Source organism: Papilio machaon, chromosome 19 (genome assembly GCF_912999745.1).
Source record: "Papilio machaon chromosome 19, ilPapMach1.1, whole genome shotgun sequence".
Taxonomy (NCBI): domain Eukaryota; kingdom Metazoa; phylum Arthropoda; class Insecta; order Lepidoptera; family Papilionidae; genus Papilio; species Papilio machaon.
Window position 1 is genome coordinate 2,863,172 of NC_060004.1, and position 23,251 is coordinate 2,886,422.

General features: G+C 34.2%; 2 protein-coding genes across 2 annotated transcripts in view; one reads left to right on the plus strand and one right to left on the minus strand.

Annotated features, from left to right (window-relative positions):
• Positions 1-10,204, plus strand: part of LOC106721297 (neurofibromin) — a 32,385-nt gene extending 22,181 nt beyond the window's left edge. The window contains exons 49-66 of the mRNA XM_014516214.2: positions 47-185; positions 433-648; positions 758-837; positions 1,044-1,177; positions 1,518-1,658; positions 1,741-1,820; positions 1,903-2,078; positions 2,279-2,391; positions 2,755-2,863; positions 5,127-5,200; positions 7,500-7,586; positions 7,814-7,921; positions 8,358-8,487; positions 8,594-8,669; positions 9,173-9,260; positions 9,365-9,463; positions 9,678-9,825; positions 10,149-10,204. Of these exons, the coding sequence (XP_014371700.2) occupies positions 47-185; positions 433-648; positions 758-837; positions 1,044-1,177; positions 1,518-1,658; positions 1,741-1,820; positions 1,903-2,078; positions 2,279-2,391; positions 2,755-2,863; positions 5,127-5,200; positions 7,500-7,586; positions 7,814-7,921; positions 8,358-8,487; positions 8,594-8,669; positions 9,173-9,260; positions 9,365-9,463; positions 9,678-9,825; positions 10,149-10,195 (2,045 nt within the window). The 3' untranslated portion in view covers positions 10,196-10,204. The remainder of the gene's footprint in view (positions 1-46; positions 186-432; positions 649-757; positions 838-1,043; positions 1,178-1,517; positions 1,659-1,740; positions 1,821-1,902; positions 2,079-2,278; positions 2,392-2,754; positions 2,864-5,126; positions 5,201-7,499; positions 7,587-7,813; positions 7,922-8,357; positions 8,488-8,593; positions 8,670-9,172; positions 9,261-9,364; positions 9,464-9,677; positions 9,826-10,148) is intronic.
• Positions 10,205-20,870: 10,666 nt separating this feature from the next.
• Positions 20,871-22,689, minus strand: LOC106721282. Its single transcript, XM_014516194.2, has 6 exons — positions 22,427-22,689; positions 22,145-22,226; positions 21,795-21,943; positions 21,434-21,549; positions 21,167-21,243; positions 20,871-21,008 (listed from the first exon to the last, which is right to left on the minus strand). Exons 1-5 carry the CDS (start codon positions 22,548-22,550, stop codon positions 21,184-21,186), a joined length of 531 nt encoding a protein of 176 aa, XP_014371680.2. The 5' UTR covers positions 22,551-22,689; the 3' UTR covers positions 20,871-21,008; positions 21,167-21,183.
• Positions 22,690-23,251: the final 562 nt, after the last annotated feature.

Here is a 23,251-nt window from a genome sequence, read left to right on the forward strand (position 1 = left end):
GGGTTTTATTTGCCTCCTGTTATTGTATTTAATGATTGTTGTACAGAGGAGACTCAGCGGCTACTTATGATGTCGTTGGACGAGTTCGCGCTGCCAAAGTTCTATCAGATGTTCGGCATCTCCAAGGTCAAGTCGGCCGCCGTCACCGCCTTCCGCAGCCCCTACAATCGTCACGGCGGGGACTGGTCAGTCAAATAACTTTATATTTACGGATAATAATTAACATTTTATTTAAAGTATCAAAATTTAACCGTGGACTTCCACTAGCGAAACATTAAAAAAACGCTTTCTAAAATTTCGGTAAATAAAAAAAAATTGTCTGACTTACCCTATGATATTACAATCAAATGATATCTCAAACCTCGAAATTGGTTCAATGTCTAAGGCCACAGGCGGTCACAATAGAACTATCGTATAAACATTATCTATCAGGTATTCGGAACACTCGTACGGTCCGTGTACGGAGTCGTCCAGCGGAGGCACGAGTACATCACTAGCGCCATCTACCGCCTCACACACGCACACGCACTCGCACTCTGACCGCGAGCGTCTGCCGCTGCAGTCTCTGGAGACCATCACTGACGCCCTGCTCGAGATCATGGAGGCCTGCATGCGAGATATACCGCATTGCGACTGGTTGAACACATGGTAATGGCATTTATAACTTTCCACTGACCAAAAACTTTCAAAAACTATTGTTAACTTTGTTTTTGTAAAGTAAAAAGTTTTTATTGTTCAACGTCTTTTGTGTTTTCAGGACATCGCTAGCTAAAAGTTTCGCTTTCTGCTTCAATCCCGCCTTACAGCCTCGAGCGTTGATTGTCTTCGGGTGTATAAGTAAGTTGAGATCAATTTTAAACCTGTCATCTCATTTCAGTTATCACCGACTAACTACTGGACCAACCATCCCACATTCCAAACTTCTAATCTTCCAAGATTCCATCCTTCAAACACTATCATGTCCAATTAATCAGCCTTTCCGGACCGAGTAGACTAAATAATCTACCAACTAGTTGACTTAATTATTACAATACTTTGTTAAGGTAAGAACGTGAGTGACGACGACATGAAGCAGTTGCTCCGGATCCTGGTGAAAGCGTTGGAGTCGTTTAACGACTTGGCGCTGCTGGAGGCGCTCATAATGTGCCTCACCAGGCTACAGCCGCTGCTGCACCCAGTCAGATAACACATTCACCTTTTACATATGACTGCTAAAAATACCTTTAAGTGCTAAAATTGTTTTATTTTAAAATTAATATTACATTTTCAATGGATCTCGACAGCCGTGACACTACCTACTTTTTCAAAGATAATGTGAAGGATGACATGTGTCAATGTCATTGCAGTCGAAAGTCTGTCTTACTTCTTGTATCTTAAAGTTTCATACCTTTTTTTTGAAAAGTTACTGTTATGTTAATAGATTTAATAAAAAAAGTCAAAATACTTTAATAGGGCATTTTTATATTTTTCAAAACTAACTACACATGCTTGTTGTAATTTGTGTAAACTTTGTCCAGGAATCACCAATACATAAGGCCCTGTTTTGGGTAGCTCTATCAGTACTTCAGTTAGACGAACCCACTCTATACGCGGCCGGGCTCGCCCTTATGGAGCAAAATCTCCATACATTGGACTCGCAAGGTGTTTTTGATAACAAGGTACTATAATAATGTATAGAGTATTTTTCGTCCATACATTTTGTTGTAACACTTGGTACTTTAGTATAATACCTCTTTTCAGACACTGGAACAAGTCATGATGGAAACCAGAGAACCTTTGGAATGGCATTTTAAGCAGTTAGATCACGCTGTAGGATTAAGGTAAATCAAAAGGCGCTCTGCTCACTTACTAAATGTGTAATATGTATGTGAATATGCCATTAACAAGTTACATTTTTTACAGTTTCCGTTCCAATTTTCACTTCGCGCTGGTGGGTCACCTTATCAAAGGGTACCGTCACCCGCAGGCGGCGACGGTGTCGCGTACATGCCGCGTGCTCGCCGCGTTGCTCGCCACCGCCGCACGCGCACGTAGAGACAAGTTTCACGTCGCACCAGAGACTGTTGCTTATCTTACAGGTGGGTAGCTTTATAATAGAGTTTTTGGTCCTTCCGGAGACGGATTTTTATATTTATCTCAGTTTTATTTAAAAAAGTTTAACTTTTTTGGTATATTTTGATTACATTGACTAATTATATTAATTTTATCAAAACTTTAACGTCATCTTATGCCGTATAAATTAATTTAGTGAACATTTCTGTGATTTATAATGTTACAGCTTTGGTGTGCGTGAGTGAGGAAGTCCGTTCGCGGTGTCACGTGAAGCACTCTCTTCCAAAATGGCTGCCGGACAACTGTGACCATTACTGCCCAACTGCTGAACATCATCAGGTGAAAATACCAAAAAATATGACGTTTTGTTCAACACATGCATTGTTACTTCGTTCTGTGAGTTCACTTATAAGTACAACTAGCTGTCGCCCGCGACTCCGTCCGTGTGAGTCCGTGAGTTTCAAAAAATATAATAAGTATGCTATGTGTTCTCTATGACTATGATCTAACTCTGTGCCAAATTTCATATAGATCCGTTGAGCTGTTCTGGAGATACCTTCAAACAAACATCCATCCATCCATCCATCCATCCATCCATTCATACATTCATCCATCCATCTATCTATCCATCAATCCTTCCTTGTATCCAAACATTCGCATTTATAATATTAGTAAGAAGTAAGATTGATACTTGTTTAACAGTCGTCGATCCTGATCCAGCCGACATCATCGACACACCCGTCATGTCAGAGCCGCCGTCAGAAGTCCTGGGATGTGCTCGACCAGGCTGCGTTGTCATATGCCCACGGTGGTCAGTTTTTTTATAATACTAGCTCTGTGTTTTTTTTTTTTTTTTGCAACGGACCGAGAATTATTTGATCCGACGCCCATGGACATCCGCAACGCCAGAAGAATCGCAGATGCGTTGCCGGCCTTTAAGGAAGGTATACGCTCTTTTCTTGAAGGTCCCTAAGTCGTAACTGTTTGGAAATACCGCCGAGGACAGAGTATTCCACAACGCGGCTGTGCGAGGTAGAAAGTTTCGTGAAAACCTCGTCGTTGTGGAATGCCACCCATCGAGATGGTAGCGATGAAATTTGGCGCTCTGTCGACTCGTGCGATGACGGAACTCGGCGGCAGGTATGGTTCCAAACAATTCTTCGGAACACTCCCCGTGGTAAAGGCGGTAGAAGATACAAAGGGAACTGACATCCCTTCGCAAAGCCAGTGTGTCAAGCCAATCGGTAAGACCCCGGTCATTGACGATTCGAGTGGCACGTCGTTGCACGCGGTCAAAAGGAAGAAGCTGGTATTTAGGAGCTCCAGCCCAGAGATGCGAGCAGTATTCCATATGTGGCCGAACCTGCGCTTTGTATAACTGTAAGCGATGGGCTGGCGTGAAATACTGCTTCGCTCTCCCTAGGACACCAAGCTTCTTAGAGGCCAGCTTGGCCTTCCCTTCCAGATGACCACGGAATTGGACGTCACTCGATATGTCAACGCCGAGGATACCAATGCTGGCTGAGGCAACCAGAGGAGTGTTCTCAAAGTTAAGGTTGACGACAAAGGGTTCTTTTTTGGCGGAAAACGCGCAAACTTGTGTCTTTTTGGGGTTGAATTCGACAAGGTTTTGTCGCCCCCAATCAGAGATATTACCCAGAAGGGTCTCCAGTTCGGACACAAGTTTATTCCGGTACTCGATGACGCTATCCCGAGAAACATTAGCTCGGGCTGTGTACAAAGCGTCGCCCGTACTATCGTCTGCATAGCAATGGACGTTACTATGATGTAACAAGTCATTGATATGCAGAAGAAAGAGAGTGGGCGACAGTACGCAGCCCTGTGGGACGCCAGCATTAATTGGTTTAGGGTCTGAGCATGCACCGTCTACAACGACTCTGATGCTCCGACCCTCCAAAAAGCTGGCAATCCAGGCCAATAGTCTCTCGGGAAGCCCATAGGAAAAAAGCTTCGAAAGAAGCCCTTTATGCCACACCCGATCGAAGGCCTTCGCTACGTCCAAGCTGACCGCTAGGGCCTCCCCTTTGTTCTCAATGGCTTCAGCCCATCTGTGAGTGAGGTACGCTAAAAGATCACCAGCAGAGCGACGTTGACGGAAACCGTACTGGCGATCGCTTATGAGCTGGTGCTCCTCCAGGTACCTCATGAGCTGGCAATTAATGCTAGACTCCATTATCTTGGAGAACAAAGGGGTTAAGGCAATGGGCCGGTAGTTCGCTGGATCCGAGCTGTCGCCTTTTTTAGGGATCGGGTGAATTAGGGCAGTCTTCCAGCATTTCGGGACCACGCCTAAGGAGTAGGAGTACCGGAAAAGACGCGTTAAGACCGGTGCCAACTCAGGAGCACATGTCCTTAGCACAATAGGAGGAATACCATCAGGCCCACTCGACTTGTTGACATCCAGAGATAGCAGCGCTTTACGCACTGATCTCTGGATGAACTGGATATCCGACATAGAGGTCTCAACGCGCGGGATTTTCGGCGGCGAGTTACCTTTATCATCCAGTGTCGAGTTTGATGCAAAGAAGGATACCAGAAGATCGGCTTTCTCCTTTGCAGTATGGGCCAATGAGTCGTCCTCCCTGCGCAAAGATGGTAGTGATGGGCGACAGAAATTTCCTTGGACAGCCTTGGCGAGAGACCAAAATGCGCGAGTTCCAGATGGAAGGCACACTAGCTTCTCACCAATGCTGGCCACGTGTTCAGACTTTGCCTTTGCAATTACACTTTTGTAGGACCTGGAGGCTATAGAAGGAGGCTGGAGAATTTAAAAAAAAACTATCAGTGCCTATGTGCTCTTCCAAACTATGTTCTACTTCTGTGCCAAATTTGATAAAGATCCGTTGAGTAGTTTCGGAGATACCTTCAAACAAACATCCATCCATCCATCCAAACATTCGCATTTATAATATTAGTAAGATATATATTGTTAATTTGTTGTAAATTAGCTAATCGTCAAATTTTTTAATTTTTTTAAACGTAATAAGTTTCATCTTGTCTTGGAATGTTGATCAAAGTTGACAAAGCCCGGTTTAATAAATATTTATCCGTAGGTAAGTCGCCGACTCAACAACAGTCATCAAGCAGTGGTGGCCATAGTCCTCATATGATGACCATATCTCACCAGGTAATAATTTAAACAATACATACGTATTTCATTCACAAGTTACATTTTTTTATATCATAAGGTGGCATACGATCGAGCGGCCATCTTAATTCGAAGAAATAGCGAAGCAATTGCTATCCACAAACATCCGTAATTTCAGATGCATTTTCTACCTCTTATCGGCGGAGGAGGGGACGCACAGAAAAAGAATATTTTACCTTCCCATGCTTTCCCTCCTCCGTCAAATGGATATATGACGGAGTTAAGAAATATTAGCGATTTCTTAAGATTTGCGTGTGATTTTTGTTGCAATAAGGCAGCAGTGTACACAACCTGTTTTGACTTAAACATTTCTGTGTAACTTTCAATTAAATTTAGGTAGGCAAAAATTATGTACTCGAAATAGTCAAATTATAGATTTCTGTTGAACGTATTTTTTTTTTCTTTTGAAACAATGTTCAAAATCATGTTGTTTTCTAACTTAAATATGCTATTCAATGTTTTCTATTTATCATTTTTTCTAAATCCATTATGATAATCATCAATATATATGTGATCTAGCAAAACTATTAGATAAAGTTTCCTATATGTTGTTTTTAGCTTTATTATGTAAAAAAATGTATTCTTCTTAACTTTAACAAACTTTTTCTTTTATTAATTCATGTCATTTATAATGATATATAAAACATTTATAATAATAGACAATCATAGTGATATCATATTTCATTGTCTATTCTATGTGTCTATGAATTTCGATATGGGGATATGTTTTCCAACAATACGATAAAAAAAAAAATTATGACACAAATCCATTACCAAACAAAAAGTATATTTCGATTATAATCGCCCCGGCTGGGACACTACCCAAGACTTAAAAAAAACATCTCCCCATATCATTACTATCTAAAATCATTAAAAAACTATCTAATATATCTCTTTTCAGTATATTTTGAGCACAGTAAAGTCGAAGTATCGAATCATACTACTATATTCATTGTGTTTTTTCATGCAACTTTTTATGGATTTGGTTGATCCGTGTATCGTTTGTATGCGTATAAATTAATTACCACAATTGTCATGAACCCTGTCGACCGTCCGGATACGCTTTTGCACTGCTTACTCTCTAGACGTCAGCTAGAATGCTTTTTAAAACGCAACGATCCTTCTCCGTGCCAACCTCGAAAGATACAATTGGACCTCCACGGGTAATACACTTTCAGTACTTGCAAAGATGCTGAAAATAATTCTATTTTATAGTATCATCAGTATATTTGAATATTAAATTAAATAAAGGCACTTGAACGCGTTATTACTCAGTAAAACATTATAATTACGACACAATTTCTACATGAAACTTAACATACGAGTGGTTGTTTCATATCTTTGCAAGTTCTACGTCACGACTTAGCAACGTTATTTCACAATGCACATTTTTACATACTAAATTAAATAACTAAAGTGCTTTGTATAATAATGTTGCTACTGATTTAATTAGGGGAAAAAATTCAATATTATTTAAGATATTATATAAAATAAAAAAATACACGGAAGGAAATTTTCGATCCTGCATGGTTTTTGCCCTTTGCGAAATCTTGCGATACACAAAATTATACCATTATAGATGTACCATGTTTTTAAATATTCCAGATACTTTTTTAAATTATGATAGCGCGTTTAGATCAAATGCTTTTTAATTAAATTAACTGAAATATTTTTCTCTAAGTAAGTTATTAATAATAATATAGTCTGCATACTAATTTGAAAAAGCAAATGCTGAAATTAAAACATAGTTACACTACACGATACCAAACAAAGCTTTTATAGATCTAGAATCTAGTGTAACCCAATATTAATAGAAAAATTGTGATTAACTTCTATTTTTTTTTCATATCTGTATCAATTAAAGTTTTTAATAGCTGAATGCATACCCTTAGCTTTTTAAAAATTTGCCCCAATGAAGAACCAAAGTAATTTGCTATCTCGAAATCAATAAAAAATAACTTAATTAGGCGTTATCTTTTATGAGAATATAAATTTTAGGTATTCGATTATTTTATTTATTTTATAATATAATATAACTTAATACTATAGATCTTAACATATTTTTTATTTAAATTATTTGTCCTTACTTTAACTAAAAATCGAAATTAATTTTAATCCTACTTGTATAAAAAATTGCACAGCACAAAAACAATAATCGTCACAAATATAAATGTATTATACAAACAATTTCGAGATTGCACCATCCTATATCCGTTTTCTTATCTATTTGTACCTTATCCAATATAACTGGAGATATTTTAATGTAGTCGTATTACAGGATAGTGAAGGTCGGGCACACAGCGTGCAGCACGGCGCTGCGGGGGATGCTGCCAGAGAACATGGGGATGCTGATAGCGGACTCGATGTGAGTCGAAACAAACTATAAAGCAATAAATCAACATATTGTATCTCTATACGAAACATGTCTCTTTTTTTCTCTTTGAAAATACAGAAATAAAAATATATTTTAGTACAACCGTTTCCAGGGAACTGGAAAGTACGACACATGTACAATACGATTCGTGTAATCACTCTTCCAAGGCTGTCGTATAGTTTCATGTCTTTGCGTAATTAATTCTGTAAAACTTACAGGGAGTGGACGACGACGGTCGAGGATCACCAGGCAGCACTGATGATACCACTGATAGACCTTCTTCTACCAAGTCCGGAGATAGCGATTATCCAGATACGTCTACAAAGGTAAATATGTTATAGACTAGTTGTATCATACTGTTTCATCTGTTATGTCATTCTAAATTCATAAAAATCGTAGCATAGTATATGTTAAATGCAATTGTTCAAATTCAATTATATGCAGTCATAACTTGATAAGCGAGAGTTCTAGGGATAGCGATATTTGTCTCGCTTAGGAAGGTCGTTCGTCGAGACTAGACAATGTCTCGCTTCTAAAGTTTCCTTACCAGATGGGTCTGCACAGGTCTTCGAATTGCACAGTTTCACGTAACCCTGTTAACTTCCCCCTCCAATGCACGGTGAAAAAGAGGACGCCTTAGAAATCTTGCCTAGGGTGCTGGTAGCGCTAAAACGTCACTTTTTCGCGCTTATCCGGTTTCAACTGGTGGCTATTTAATATATTATCTTTTTTGTATTTCATTAAATATTATGTTTATTTCAGCAAGCATCGACTGACAAAGATACCACAAGTCCAGAGAGCAATAGCCTTTTGGATCCCTCCGTGCTCTCAGACTTTACAACACAAGCGCTCGTTCTTACAGTTCTTGCCACACTGGTCAAGTATACTACAGGTCAGTCAGTCTCAATTTTTATTAGTTATACATATAAAATTAAACTTATTCTATATGCTAATAAGGTTCAATATGGTATGCATATTTACGGTTATCCACTTTACAGATGAAGATGAAATAAGAATATTATATCAATACCTGGCGGAAGGATCTGTCGTCTTTCCAAAAGTATTTCCAGTCATGTAAGTACAATAAGTAAAATTATATTATTTAACTGTACTTTGAATGTTTAGTTGAAGTCAATGGAAATTATTGTAAAAACAGACATATTTGTGTCATCAATTTTAAACATTGGAAAATTCTAAATTAAATATATCTTACTAATATAAATGCGAATGTTTGGATGGATGGATGTTTGTTTGAAAGTATCTCCGGAACGGCTCAACGGATCTTCATGAAATTTGGCACAGATGTAGAAATAGTCTGGAAGAAAACATTGGCTACGTATCACGTTTTTTCTTAATACCGTGCGGACGGAGTCACATGCGACAGCTAGTAAATTATAAATACTAATGTTTGGATGTATGGATAAATGAATGTCACAAGGTATCTTCAGAACGGTTCAACAAATCTCGCTGAAATTTAGCACAGATGTAGACCATAGTCTGGAAGAACACATAAACTACTAATTAAGTATTTTTATAGACATTGTTGACATTGATTTGACAACATATTATTTATACAGTCACAGTTTACTGGACATGAAGATCAACCACGTGCTGATGCACTGCCACGACCAGGTCATACTGAGCGCGGTACAGAGCATCATACAGGTCAGTACAACAACTGTTTAAATATATTTACCTACTGTATATTTGTAAGCAACATATTGAACAGATAGACAATTGATATTAAAATGTGTATTTTTTATTATCAGAATATGATAGCTTCGGAGGACGCGAGCCAGCAACAGCTACATTACATGCAAAGTTGCGGATTCGGAGGCTTGTGGCGATTTGCTGGCCCTTTTACTAAGGTATTGTTTATATTTAACTACTATCGTAACTATATTTACTTATTTAATATTATTACAAATTAATATATATAAATCAGCCAATGTGATATTTTTTCACAGTATAGTAGATATGATGAAAAAAGGATAAAGGATACAGTTGTTTTGAGCCCACGCTATATATTACTAAAGTAATCTAATCAAATATAGTTGTTTAAAAAAATTGATATCTTTTCAGAACCAATGCACAGCGGAGAGTAGCGAGCTATTCGTGAACTGTCTAGAAGCTATGGTGGAGACATGTCTGCCGGGAGACGACAGTGTGCGACCTCGTGCTCCTCCACCTGACCCCGACCACCCCGACACTGCAGACCTGCGGTACCCAGGTATGAAACTACACGACCACGATAGCATGATACCCACTGTTGTATTTCATTCCTTTCATTTCTTTAAATAACCGAGACGATGGTATATTTGAAAAGCGTTACAGCTGTTAAATTTTACAGCTATATTCCCTTCCTACCCTTTTTAATAAGGAAAGTACGGGGAGTGGAAGTAGATTTGACGGAGGAGATGCATAGAAAGGATAATTTTCTTGTTGTGCGTTTCCAACGTCGATTAAAAGTAGACATTGCAGCTATTTCGACGAGATTTGGTGTTAAAATATGTACATTTTATCGATTTTGTACACTGATTGTTTGTTTTACAGGTGTACACAGACAGCCTACTATATACTGTTCAACACAAGATACATAGCAAAAGGCACAAGTAAGTACTGGTTGATTATTTCAATTGCACGATGCTATGTTGTAATATTAAAATTAAGATTTATAATATATATTTTTTAAATATATAATTATAATTTTTCAGACAAAGACGCTCGCTACCCAGACGTGAAGATAAGTACCAACCAAGAAAAAAAATATTTTAATTCACATCGAAGTCTACATGTTTTATACATAAATTGCATTTTAATATTTTTATAATAGAAAATGACTAAATCTTTAGAAAAAATTATTAGTGGTAACGTTTTTTGCATTTACTAAAGTCTAAGCTTCCTACATTTGGCACGCTTTAATGTTAGACGATTTATTTACGTTTATTTATTACAGTATTAATATGTCTATTTAAGATATTCTTATATAAAAAGAGGATTTTTTAGTAACTTCACGCCTCTTAGTACAATTACTTATCTACATGTAATATTTAATACAATTTAAAGCAAACTTTTGTAACTAGCATACAGCTTTAGGTACAAAGTACACCAATGATGAAGTCCCTGTACTGACTATTTTATCGGCGGATAAATATACTAATCAAAGAAAAAGCATTATTAACCATGGATTTCTGACACCAAAATCTCTGTATAAACATATCGTCATCCCAGTCATTATCTTTGGCAAAACAGAGACAATATGTTTTAAACGGAGATTTTGGTTTCAGAAACCCACGATAACATTACTCACAATTGACGGGCACGTAACTGTAGGAGGGGAGAGGGAGAGAAATGTATGCGTTAATTGGTTGTAGAACCGAGAAAGTTATGTCAGAATCGAACTAAATAGAAATACTCTAGTACCCAGTAAGAGTGGCGCTGCTATCGCAGTAAATTCCGACACTAGCGCCACTCACATTGGATATTTGTTTTGGCGAAAATATCAACAAAAAATCGACTTAAAATATCTCATTGCCATTGTAAATAAACTTTATATGTAAACTTCGTAATATATTTAAGTTTAATAGTGACAAAGATGAAATCCACCGTTAATATGTAGTTTTTAAGATTATTTAACTGTAACAAAATAGATCTGACTTAACATTTAATATCGTTTTAAATACTTAAGCTGTTGTAATAATGTTTTTTTTTAATTCGCTACTTTTTAAATAAAACCAGCCCAGTATTTAAAAGTCATAGTATATCATATTTAATTAGTCAATGAAATTGTAAATCTAGTATTATGAAAAGAGTTGGTTGTTAACTCAAAAACTACAAAATGGCTATCCAGGAAATAAACAATAAACAATGCTATATTTAACATAATGTTCGTTAGAAAGAGGATTCTTTACTAACTTATGTATATTAGGTTAGAAAAAACCACGATAGTTTAAAGTTATATATTTTAAGTGTATATTTAATTTAACTCTTTACACTTTATCTATTTTAGCAAAGCTGAGACAAAAATATTAATTGTTAAAAAATTAAAAATAAAACCTTTTGCACAATGATGATAATATGTTTATATTTGTCTTTATAAAAGGATTAGTCGTGAATTTTTAAACACTTATCAATATTATGTAAATGTTTCTAGATTTTTGATCAATTACAAAAAAAGATATATAATAAAAATTAGAAATAAATGCGCCTAATTTTTAAAAACAATCATGTTTAAGATTGTATAATTGATCTTTATTAATATTGTCAAAAGAATTCTTTTATATTTACAAAAATATTACATGAAATGAAATTTTATGCACGTTATTAGAATTTATTAGTCGTGCACAATTACATGAGACCTTCGTCCTATGACGTCACTCCTTGTAACTCAGAAGTGTTAAGTTTATGAATCTTATAAAATATATATATAGGTTACATTGCAGATTATTTATAAACTAACATTATTAGAAGCAGATTACTAATACCTACTAGATATCTAAGTTCCTTGTAGATTTTAATTCGGTCTGAAATCCAGTTTTGTTTCTTTAGCCTAACCAAGAATATAAAAATTGTAGCCAGAGGGCGCTTCAATCGACTTATTTATTACATCACTTTCTTATTGTGCATAAATAAATTAGTTCTATATTTCTCCGTAACATTGCAAAGGTTTTTTTTATTTTTGGTCAGGTCATAAATAATTTACAGGTGCTTTTCACGTTTAGGATTATGTAGCTTTATGAATAACAAAATATTTAAAAGCTATTCTTTCTAACGCAAACTTACAAAGTACAGTTGTTATAAATTACATAGATTGTTAAGTTTACCCCCAACAAAAAAGGCCTTGATGTAGGTAAATTCTTTATGTACCTGATTTCCAGTTATTTGTTAATATTCAGCGTATCACGTTAAAGGTGAGTTTAAACTCAGTCTGCTGCTCTTTGGGCTCCCTTTCTTCTAAAAAAAAGTCTAACCTTAGAATCCGACTACTTTGGTACTTGTATTGATACATTATCCTAGTCTCTTTTTGTCAAAGAAAAGGTTTATTGTATCAATACAAATTTCACTGCAATTAAGTTCTAGGGAAATATTACATACTAACCTTATAAATGTACAATCGAAATTATTTCGCGCAAAATTTACAGGGTAAATCAATTTTAGATAATTTTATTTATTTCTACACCATTATGAATTTGAGAAGAAAGTTATAGTGCATTGTTTTTTTTTTATATACCAGGAGTAACCAACCTTTACATAAAACAACCTTTTTATTTATCAATAAACTCTACGATCAAATTTATATTTATAAAATCGTAACCTTTTTTTTGTTATGTTCTATTCATATGGATCTGTGAAGCAAAGGTTGAGAACCTCTGACATAAAATATCAAATATTGATTTAATTAATTTCACGTATTAAATATCCAACTATGAAAATAATAGGTCCTTACATATGAAATTGGCGTTTTGTATGGGAGGAGCAAAAAGTCGAATATTTTTTAATATAATATATTTAATTAATCAAAGTATGAACCACTATTTTCTATGCACTTTTGCCATCTCATAGGTAGTTCATTGATCCCTTTACTAAAAAAAACCAGTCGGACGGGAATCAATAAAATCTTTGAAGGCGATTTGGACTGCCCCATCGGAGTTGAATTTTTTCCCTTGCAAGAAGTTATCCAAATTTCGAAAAAAATGGTAATCTGTTGGAGCAAGGTCCGGGGAGTACGGAGGATGTCTTAGACTTTCCAATTGAAGCTCTTCTAATTTAGTAGCCGTCTGTTGCGCAGTGTGTGGTCTAGCGTTGTCGTGAAGCAGCAGTGGCGTGGAGCGATTGACCAGCCTAGGTTGTTTAGCCGCTAGCTTTGCCATCACGGTTTGCAATTGCTGACAATAGACATCAGCCGTAATAGTCTGGCCAGATTTGAGAAAACTGTAATGAACAATACCGGCACTAGTCCACCAAACGCTTACAAGTAACTTTTTTGGGGTTAATTTTCGCTTGGGGCAGGATTTGGCTGGCTGGCCAGGATCCAACCATTGCGCTGAGCGCTTCCGATTATCGTAAAGAACCCATTTTTCATCACAGGTAATGATTCGGTTTAAAATACCTTCATTATTGTGCCGGTTTAGTAATGTAACGCAACAGTCAACGCGCGTTTGCCGGTTTGCTTCAGTCAATTCGTGAGGTATCCACCTTTCAAGCTTTTTAATCTTCCCAATTTGCTTCAAGTGAATTAAAACAGTTTTATCACTAACATCGCAGCCTGCAGCTAACTCGGACGTGGTTTGCGATGGATCCGCTTCCACAATAGCCTTCAACTCTTCATTATGAACTTGAGTCTCAGGCCGTCCACGGGGCTTGTTCTGCAGATTGAAATTTCCAGAACGAAAACGTTGGAACCAAAAACGAACTGTGTTTTCTTTTGCAACACGACCGCCATACACATCATTCACCCTTCGAGTCGTTTCCGCAGCACTAGTGCCACGGCGGAACTCGTACTCGTAAATAATGCGATATTTTAAGTTTTCCATTTTGTAAAATGAGTGACGCAAACAGAAAAAAACAGAAGAAAAAAAACAAATGAATGACGGTCATCGAACCACAAATACATGAGTCTATAGCTGTACAAATTTGAATTTGGAATTCCTTACCAAAGAGGAGAAATTCGTGATTAAAGTGGCCAGTACGAAAAACGCCAATTTCATATGTAAGGACCTAATATAAATTTCTTGACAGAGTTAATATTGACATTTTGATGTGTAAACTGGCAACAGATTGTCCAATAGTATTTATTACTAAAAAAAAAGTTGTAATCTAGAGGAATTGATATTTAAAACATATGTATATTTATTTATAGGATGTGTTTGATACATTTATTAATATAACTACATGTACAGTATTACTATTTGTAGAAATTAAATGTTGAGAATTATCACGCTTATTGTTATAATTTATATCTCAATGTTTGCAAGTGTGTTAAATAAATAAAATTCATATGCTTTATTTCAAAACCTAAATGTCTCCTATTTTTCCCCTGATACTACTTATCCTTAATTTGTTAGCATACATTGTTATCTCTCTTACTCTGTTTGAAAAGAAGAGACAACTGTATGTGGAATTTCTCGGTTTCTGTATCAACATGTGAAATCTAATAAATTATTAACTTTTATGTAATATTTCAGCTCAAGTTTGTTCAATAGATTGAATATTTAACTTATATTAGTTCTATATATGCCCATGACTTTGTCCGCGTGGAATTAAAAAAAAACTAAGTCTTAGATTAATTCCAGACAATAATCCATCTTTGTTGCCAATTTAAACCAGATACGTGAAGTCTTTTTGGATTTCTATATCCCACCATCTAAGATCTAAACTTGGCATTTATAAAATTTCATCATAAATAAAACAAAGTTTCTCTGAAAAACCATATTTATATTTCAACAAAACACCAAAAATAAAACCCTAACATTTCATTTAAATTAATGTACCATGAACCCTGTATGTAAAAAAAAATTATATACCAGATTCATTTACAAAGACTATAATATCTTAGAGGTTAACATTCGAGTCAAAAATTATTTACAAAATCTGTACTTTTTAACAAATTTTGTATAATCATTAGTTTTACTGTCGAAAAAAACTGTGATAATTTTTACACGACAGTGGAATCTCACGGTAATAGAAACAGTCATATCTCCGTACGTAAATATGGCACAGATACCGAAACAGATATCAAATATTGTGCCGTGAATATGAAATTTGCCTATAAATTTTTTTGCCCGCGAATTGTGGAACCACGATCAACGAGATGCCGAATAAGGATTTGACTGTGTTCTAAGAAGACAAAATATATAATATCAGACAAGGTCGAATTCGAGATAGATAATGTTAAATATATTAATTTCATTGTATTACTATTAACACATTCAGTGTCACTGACGCCATGCGAGTTTACTTCAGTCCTTAAAAATTGTAGTGGCATTGAATGTGTTAACAAATATTATTTTCGAATCAAGACCTTTGTTTCGCAAAATATACCCGTATCCTTTTTACATAATTTAAATGACAATTTTGGCACACAAGAAATAATAAAAAGTAACGCCTACAATAAACAAAATATTAATTTTATACACATTCACAACAATATAATACACAGGCATAAATGTACATTTTAAATATGAAGTAATTTTTAAAATTATTACCTACACATAGTTTTGGAATGATTATTTGATAGTGTCTCGAATTATATGTAGAGAAATTATTAAACATTACTTAAGTCAATTGGGCTATAGATTAAATAAGACAATTATTTGGTAGACGTTATTACTAAAATAGGAAAAAAAATACACTGAAATGTATCAAATGTAAGTGGAATTAAAAATAAAACCATTTTCCTATATCGGTTTCTACCTCTTGTGGTTGAGCAAAGATCATGTAATACAAGATGTATAAAATACCAATCTTACTAATATTGTAAATGCGAACAGCTGAATGGATATTGATGAAATTTGGCACAGATGTAGAACATAGTTTGGAAGAACATATAGGCTACTTATATTTTTTTTTAATCCCGCGCGAATGGAGTCGCGGGCAAAAGCTAGTATATATAATAATAAATAAACTTATCTTTTAGAGAGAATAAATGTTAACCAAGACCAAATTTTTCCATCCCTCCATTTTCCATAAAATATAAATCTGACACCAATCTTTATAAAAATATTCGCAAAATTTAACCAAGTCAAGTTGATCCTATAAAAGCGAGTCATGGCGGCTTTCATAATAAAATAACATGAAAGTTCATTTACATTTGTGTACTTTTTAGTATTTACCCAAAATATATATTACATATTAGTACTTCATAACAAAAGAAAATAAATGTATTCCGACCGTGGGTTTTTCAAACCAAAATCTCTGTTTGAAACATATCATTATTTCTGTTTTGTCAAAGATAATGATAGGGATAACAATGTTATACAGGGTGTCCCAAAAGGTTACGTACATAGGAAGGGGGGTGATAGGGGAGGTCCATAGGTGGGCACAGTTAATCAAAAAGTTAACTTCGTTAATCGTTAATTCGTTAAATAAAAATTTAACTTCGTTAATCGTTAAAGCGTTTAATTTACGAAAATTTAACGCAAGTTAAAGTTAACAGTTAAAGTTAATTTTTGTTTATATTACGAGTATAAGGCGCAAGCGGGAAACGGCCATACGAATAATCTCCGAATCGTATGGACCGATTTTGTCGAGACTTTCAATAGAACTTAGGCTATTTTTTTTACTGCGCTTACGAAATCTCGGGCGATCGCTAATTCTGTCTTTAGTTTAGTTATATAATATACTAAAATAAAATTTAGACAATAGGAGCGATGTACTAATGCCTGTACCATAATAATGACATAGCATGCACTAGTTACACACACAGTTATATACTACACTGACAATGATGGACAATTGACTTTTTCAGTCAATTTTTTATCGACAATCCGACGTCACGGAATTAGAGAGCTAACTAAATTTAGACAACACACATTTTCTATTAAACATTAAGACATGTGATAATACACAAAAGGAAACAAAACTTTTGTGCAGTATTTACATTTATCTGTTACTATTTGCACCCGAATATTCATTTGCTCATACTCCAACAACTGAACATTTAATTGTATGTATAATTTGGTAATATTTTTTTTATTCTATTTTAGCTAAGGACCCACGAACAGACTTATCATTTTTTACTTACTTTTTATTAATTAATATAGATTTATTAATAAAACTTCTAACATCAGAGGAAACTTATTATAACATTGATAAATAAACTATATAACCAATCCAGTGATACATCTCAACGCATCAAACTATACAACTGAGATGCCTTCGATAACTTCTATCATCTAATGATCTATCGTCCGATCTAATATTATATGTTAAATCAAGTTAAATTACTCTCAGTGTATAGAGCATACGTTACACGACATAACGAAAACAACCGATCGCGGGTGATGTCTTCTCTTTTTCTTATCACCTATAAAATCGTTATAGTTAATTAGTAAGAATATGTTTTGAATTATTTTCAACGACATTCGATTAATTTTAAAATAAACTTTCGATATACGTAAAAAAATCGATGTCTTTTTGTAAAGGTCACTTGTGGGAACATTTCACATATTAATTTTAGTATAACACAATTTACCATTATTTCACTAACATAATTATTTTATCTTTTTCCTCATTTTTTCGCGTTTTGTCGTATACTTTTTTTTTGTAAACAAACAAATTATCTTCGCTATTGTCTTTGCGCAGCGCACGTGCATCCCCGACCATTAGAAGGGTTGGGGCCATAAATCCATCGAGTTCGTTATCGCATTCTCTGTGCGGCTGTCCATTTGATCCTTTGTTCATATTTTTGTTGTTGTTAAAATTATTTTTCGTTAACTATGAAGAAGCCCCAAAAAAACAAACGACGGTAAAAAACACCTAAATCCCTTTTGTTTTTGAGGAACGTTTATTGCGTGCACATTTCGTCTTTCGAATTTTTAAATTTATTTTTCATTGTTTGTTTCTTATCTACGCAATGACAAAAAATCCTATTTGTACGCTGTTTCAAATGAACCGTAAACTATATTTTTTTTTATATTTTTTGTTGTCTTTAAACTCCAACCAAAATAAACATTTTTGTCTGCAACAAAGTTTAGTTGTATTTTAGGTACGACTTTGAAGAGTAATGCACACTCGATTATTTTGATTGCAATTCAACGCAGAGTTTATCTTTTTTAATAGATTTTGCGTCTCACGTATAAAAATTATTGTGTTAAGGTAAAGTGTTTTCGAACCTTATGTTGATTTTATAACAAAGTCTTGTTCTAAAAAAAATTGATGTTAAATAAATGAAAACCAGTTTTAATGTGAATAAAATGTAATAAAGACTTTTCGAGATATTTGTGTAAATGTGAAATAATTAATAAACTTTGAAGGTGTCTAGCGCCTAAACTTCGCAATATTTGATAGAGGTGAGTTTGTTTAAATCGTTATTATTTTCTAACAAGGATTCTGTGGTACTCTTTTGATCACATCTATCCCGGCCGCTCGGTGTATTGTATAACATGCATCATACTCGCTCGCTCTCGTTCTCTCTCGGTCTCGTTCACCATTCGACTCGCCGACGGTCGCCGAACATAGCCGAACTTACGAATGTAGCCTGATGCATAATTTAAATAAAATGACAACACGTCAAAAAGTGTCTTTTGTAACAATTAACGGACTAAATTAACGGAAGTAGAATTTAACGGAAGTTAACAAGAGCGTTAACACTTTTTGAATTTAACTTAAAAGTTAATCCGTTAAGGAAAATGTTAACTTCGTTAATTAACGATTAACGGATTAACGAGTTAATGCCCACCTTTGGGGAGGTCACAAGGGTCACCAGAAAAATAAAATAAAAATTCCCCTCTGGGTATTAAAAAAAATAAATGGCATTTTTTAAAAACTAAAAATTTTACACCTTGTGGGGCGATTTTGCTACCGATGACCTACAAATATTGCTATATTTAAAAAAAAAAAAAGCTGTTATGTTATCGTCAATAACCCTTTATCAATATGAAATAAAAAAAACAATACACATCTAACAAAGATTTTAAAGAAAATTAAGATCTTGTCCAGTCAAGGACTTAGTAATTACGATTTCACTCAACTTCCTCCAAGTGTACTGAAAAAAAAATGTACTATGCAACTCCGGCGAGTAACTTAAAAAGTTAGGTAATTTCATTGCAATTCCAAAATGGTATAACACTTACTTAAAAAATTCATACTAGGACATTTAAAAATATTTTTTGGGAACAATACCCCTTCAAAACAAAACATACCAATAAAGCAATAGTCTCAAATTCGTACGCAAAGACATTTTTAAATGTCTATTCTGTTCCTTAAAACTTAAAAAGATATGTAGGTAATTGTATGGTATTGCAATGGTTTTCAATTAAACACAAAAATTAAACAAAATTATAATTATTTATTCAAATAAAATGCTCGAAATGTCTACCACCAACATAAATACACGCCCTACATCGTTTTAAAAATGAGCGGGAGATATGACGAACAAATCTTCTATTATTAATTGATTCCGCGGCCTCTGTGATCCTCGTCCTCAAGTCAGCCAAGTCCCTGATGGGTTTTCCATAAACTTTTTCTTTTATAGCACCCCAGTAAAAGAAGTCTAACGGGTTTAAATCCGGTGAACGAGCTGGCCACGCTATAGCACCGGCCCTTCCCATCCACCTACCAGGGTATTCTTCGTCTAGGAAATCCCTTACAGGACGTGCATAATGTGCTGGGCACCCATCATGCTGGAACCACATATTCCTGACTGTTTCTAGCGGCACATCTTCCAATAGATTTGATACCTGAGGACTGGCGAGGCGTACTTACACTTCTTACAAAACGAACTACCAAATCTAAACCGATAAAGGGTTATTGACGATAACATAACAGCTTTTTTTTTTAAATATAGCAATATTTGTAGGTCATCGGTAGCAAAATCGCCCCACAAGGTGTAAAATTTTTAGTTTTTAAAAAATGCCATTTATTTTTTTTAATACCCAGAGGGGAATTTTTATTTTATTTTTCTGGTGACCCTTGTGACCTCCCCTATCACCCCCCTTCCTATGTACGTAACCTTTTGGGACACCCTGTATATACAGAGATTTTGGTCTCAGAAACCCATGGTTAATGTGTTGCAACAAAATGATTTCAAAAATGTATTAAAACATCTTTTATACAACAAAGAGGAAATAGTATTGCTTAGTATTGCTAATTCAATAATACAATCTGAAAAAACACTGGAATTCTGTGTGAAATTAGTCATGTTAATAAGGTGAAAGCGAGACGGAGAAATGAGCAATAGATTTCTTAAGTCCAAGTCAAGTCAAGTAAGCCAATTTATAAGTCCATTTCATTGATATTTAACATTAACCAATTCCAATAGAAAAGGTTCATGTCCTACATTTCTAAGTAGCTATCAAGATAGCACCAAATACTAGATTAAGACCTACATCTGGTCAAATTACTAATCTAGGTGGGAATTAAATATCATTGGTAAGTCTGTAAGTCTTTATAATAAGGCAAATATCATGTCTAGATTAAACTAAATTTACCAAATTCTATTTCAAAAAGATTGCATTTCACAATTACAATGTCAATTTTTCATTATAAGTTAAATTAAACATATTTAATGTCATTATTATTTATATTATTATATACCAAACCTATAAATTAGTTGTTGCATTATTGATTGGATACATTTTTTGGTATTAATTTAATATAGATTTCATTTGGAATACATTAGCCACCTAATAGCCATCAGTTCTAAGCCTAAACCATTGCTAAAACAAACTAATTCAAATTATGCTTCGCTAAAACCTGAAAAAAAAAATCTTTATAATTCCTTCCAACATTTGATGATATAGCAGATAAAGATTAACATACTCACTGCCACTATGATCTCCATGTATTAAAACTGATGGTGCAAATTAGTGGCATTGAATGGCACATCACAAGTAAAAGAAAAAATTAATTACCTTATTTTATATGAAGGCTATGTGCTATTTTCTTTAACATTTTGTTGTACTGGAAGATCTAGTTTATCTGATTTGTCCTGCGAATGAAAAAAAAATCTTAATAAAAGGTACTTGATAAATTAAGTGTTCACTTTAATACATATTTATCACATAGATTTGATCCATTACATTAAGTAAAACTAATATATCTTTGGTTCTTGCGATAAGATTGTGTTTGGTCATGGTTAGGGCATAAAAAAACTAAGAAAGATTCATTCGTCTACTTACATCATCTAGGGTAAATTTCGCAGCGTTTCCATTGCGTAGTGACTCGCGCAGTGTGTCATCTTCATCATCTGTGGGGACATCATAAAACTCCTCGCTGTCCATTTCACCGTCAGTTGCTACAAAATGAAAAAGTTAAACATAGGTTAGCAATTTTTTTTTATTATTTTAAGGAGGCAAAAGAACCAGCAAACTCTTCATTTCATTGAATAGAGGAGTACCGTTGCAAAAACATCTGCAAAATGTTAAAATGTTTTGTTGCTTGTTTGTTCATAATCTTTAAAATAAAAATTATACATGTTTGTTTAAATAAAACATTGAATAAAATTTATAAATTAATGTACATAATGTTATTGTTACTTACCTATAACAGATTGATAGTCAGTAAAATATTCAGAATCAGAGGCATAGCTTTGTTCCGGAGCATCAACAGTGTCACCTAAGGGTGCAGCTTTAGGTGATTTGACTTCTTTCGGTCTTGGACTGCGCTTCTGCTTCATGCGTCGAAGTTGACTACAAACAAATCGGGTATTTAAATAAAACCTTATTGCATTTTGTATTTAATATTATTAAAAAAGTCTCATTAAAGTTAATGTGATAATTATGTTTAATGTGTTAATTAGTTTTAGTTTTATTTAAAAGTGTTGACTTTAATGATTATAAACATGTGCAGTAACTAAATAATACACTAATTATATTAAAAATAAGACTTACGTTTCTTTCTGTAGCTCTCTTAAGGCTTCCAATTCTGATCGCATGGTTGAAACTTGTTTATCAAGGCGGGCAACCTCTCTTACTGTAACATGAAAATGTATAGTGTTACATTCTCTACAACTTATTACTTACAAGGAACTGATTTTATGTTTTACAAATAAAAGATCTTGTACACAACTGATCAATTAAAAGTTGGCAAGTAAAAGTAATGATTGAATTTATCTACATGCTAGTTTGTTCTAAGTGTGATATTAATGTACTTTATAAGTAAATGTTTCTTACCTAACATCGCTCTTCTTTTTTCTGCATAGATTTGTTCATATATGAAGACACCTGCAGCACCCACTAGTCCCACAAGAGCTGCTCCAGCCATCAAACGAGTCGACAAAAAAGTATTGTTACTCATATTTGTAGGCAACGTTAACCTAAATACTTCGTACAAATATTATTTCATGAACTGAACAAAAAACACTGCTTCAAATTACGATCACACTTAATTTATATTTTAAAGAATCAAAAGCCGAAACTGAATTTATAATACTACTATTTTGTGGTCCGAATTATTGTTTTATGCAAAATTCATATAATTGTTCGTGGAATTATAAATCGAAGATATTTTAAGTTTTAACCAAAACCAAAATATTTGTATGACGGTGTATGATTAGTGAATTAGTGATGCACTGATGGCAGCAAATTTTTCATAGAAAAAAATTGCTGTAAATCGATTTTTTCCAATCGAAATTTAAACAAATAACGAACTGCAAAAGAACTAACTATGATGATATCTATTTTTATATTATTAATGAAAGTACGGCTAGTTATAGTTTAAGTTTCCCAAATTTCTATTAAAAAATATTTTCAATTTACTTCACATTACAATAGTCTAATCTCTGTTTATTACCCAAGAATTTTATGCCGGTAGCTGTTGTCATCTTGTATGGTTGTTTGAGTCATGGGAATCCGCAGCCGGTGGTGCACTATTTTTATTTTTGTATACTATATTTTGTCATTGTTTTTTTCTATTAATGTATTATATAAAATGAATATTCAGGTTATCGTTATCTGTTTCTTTTATATGCTATTTGTTAGTTCAGTTTCTGTCAAAAT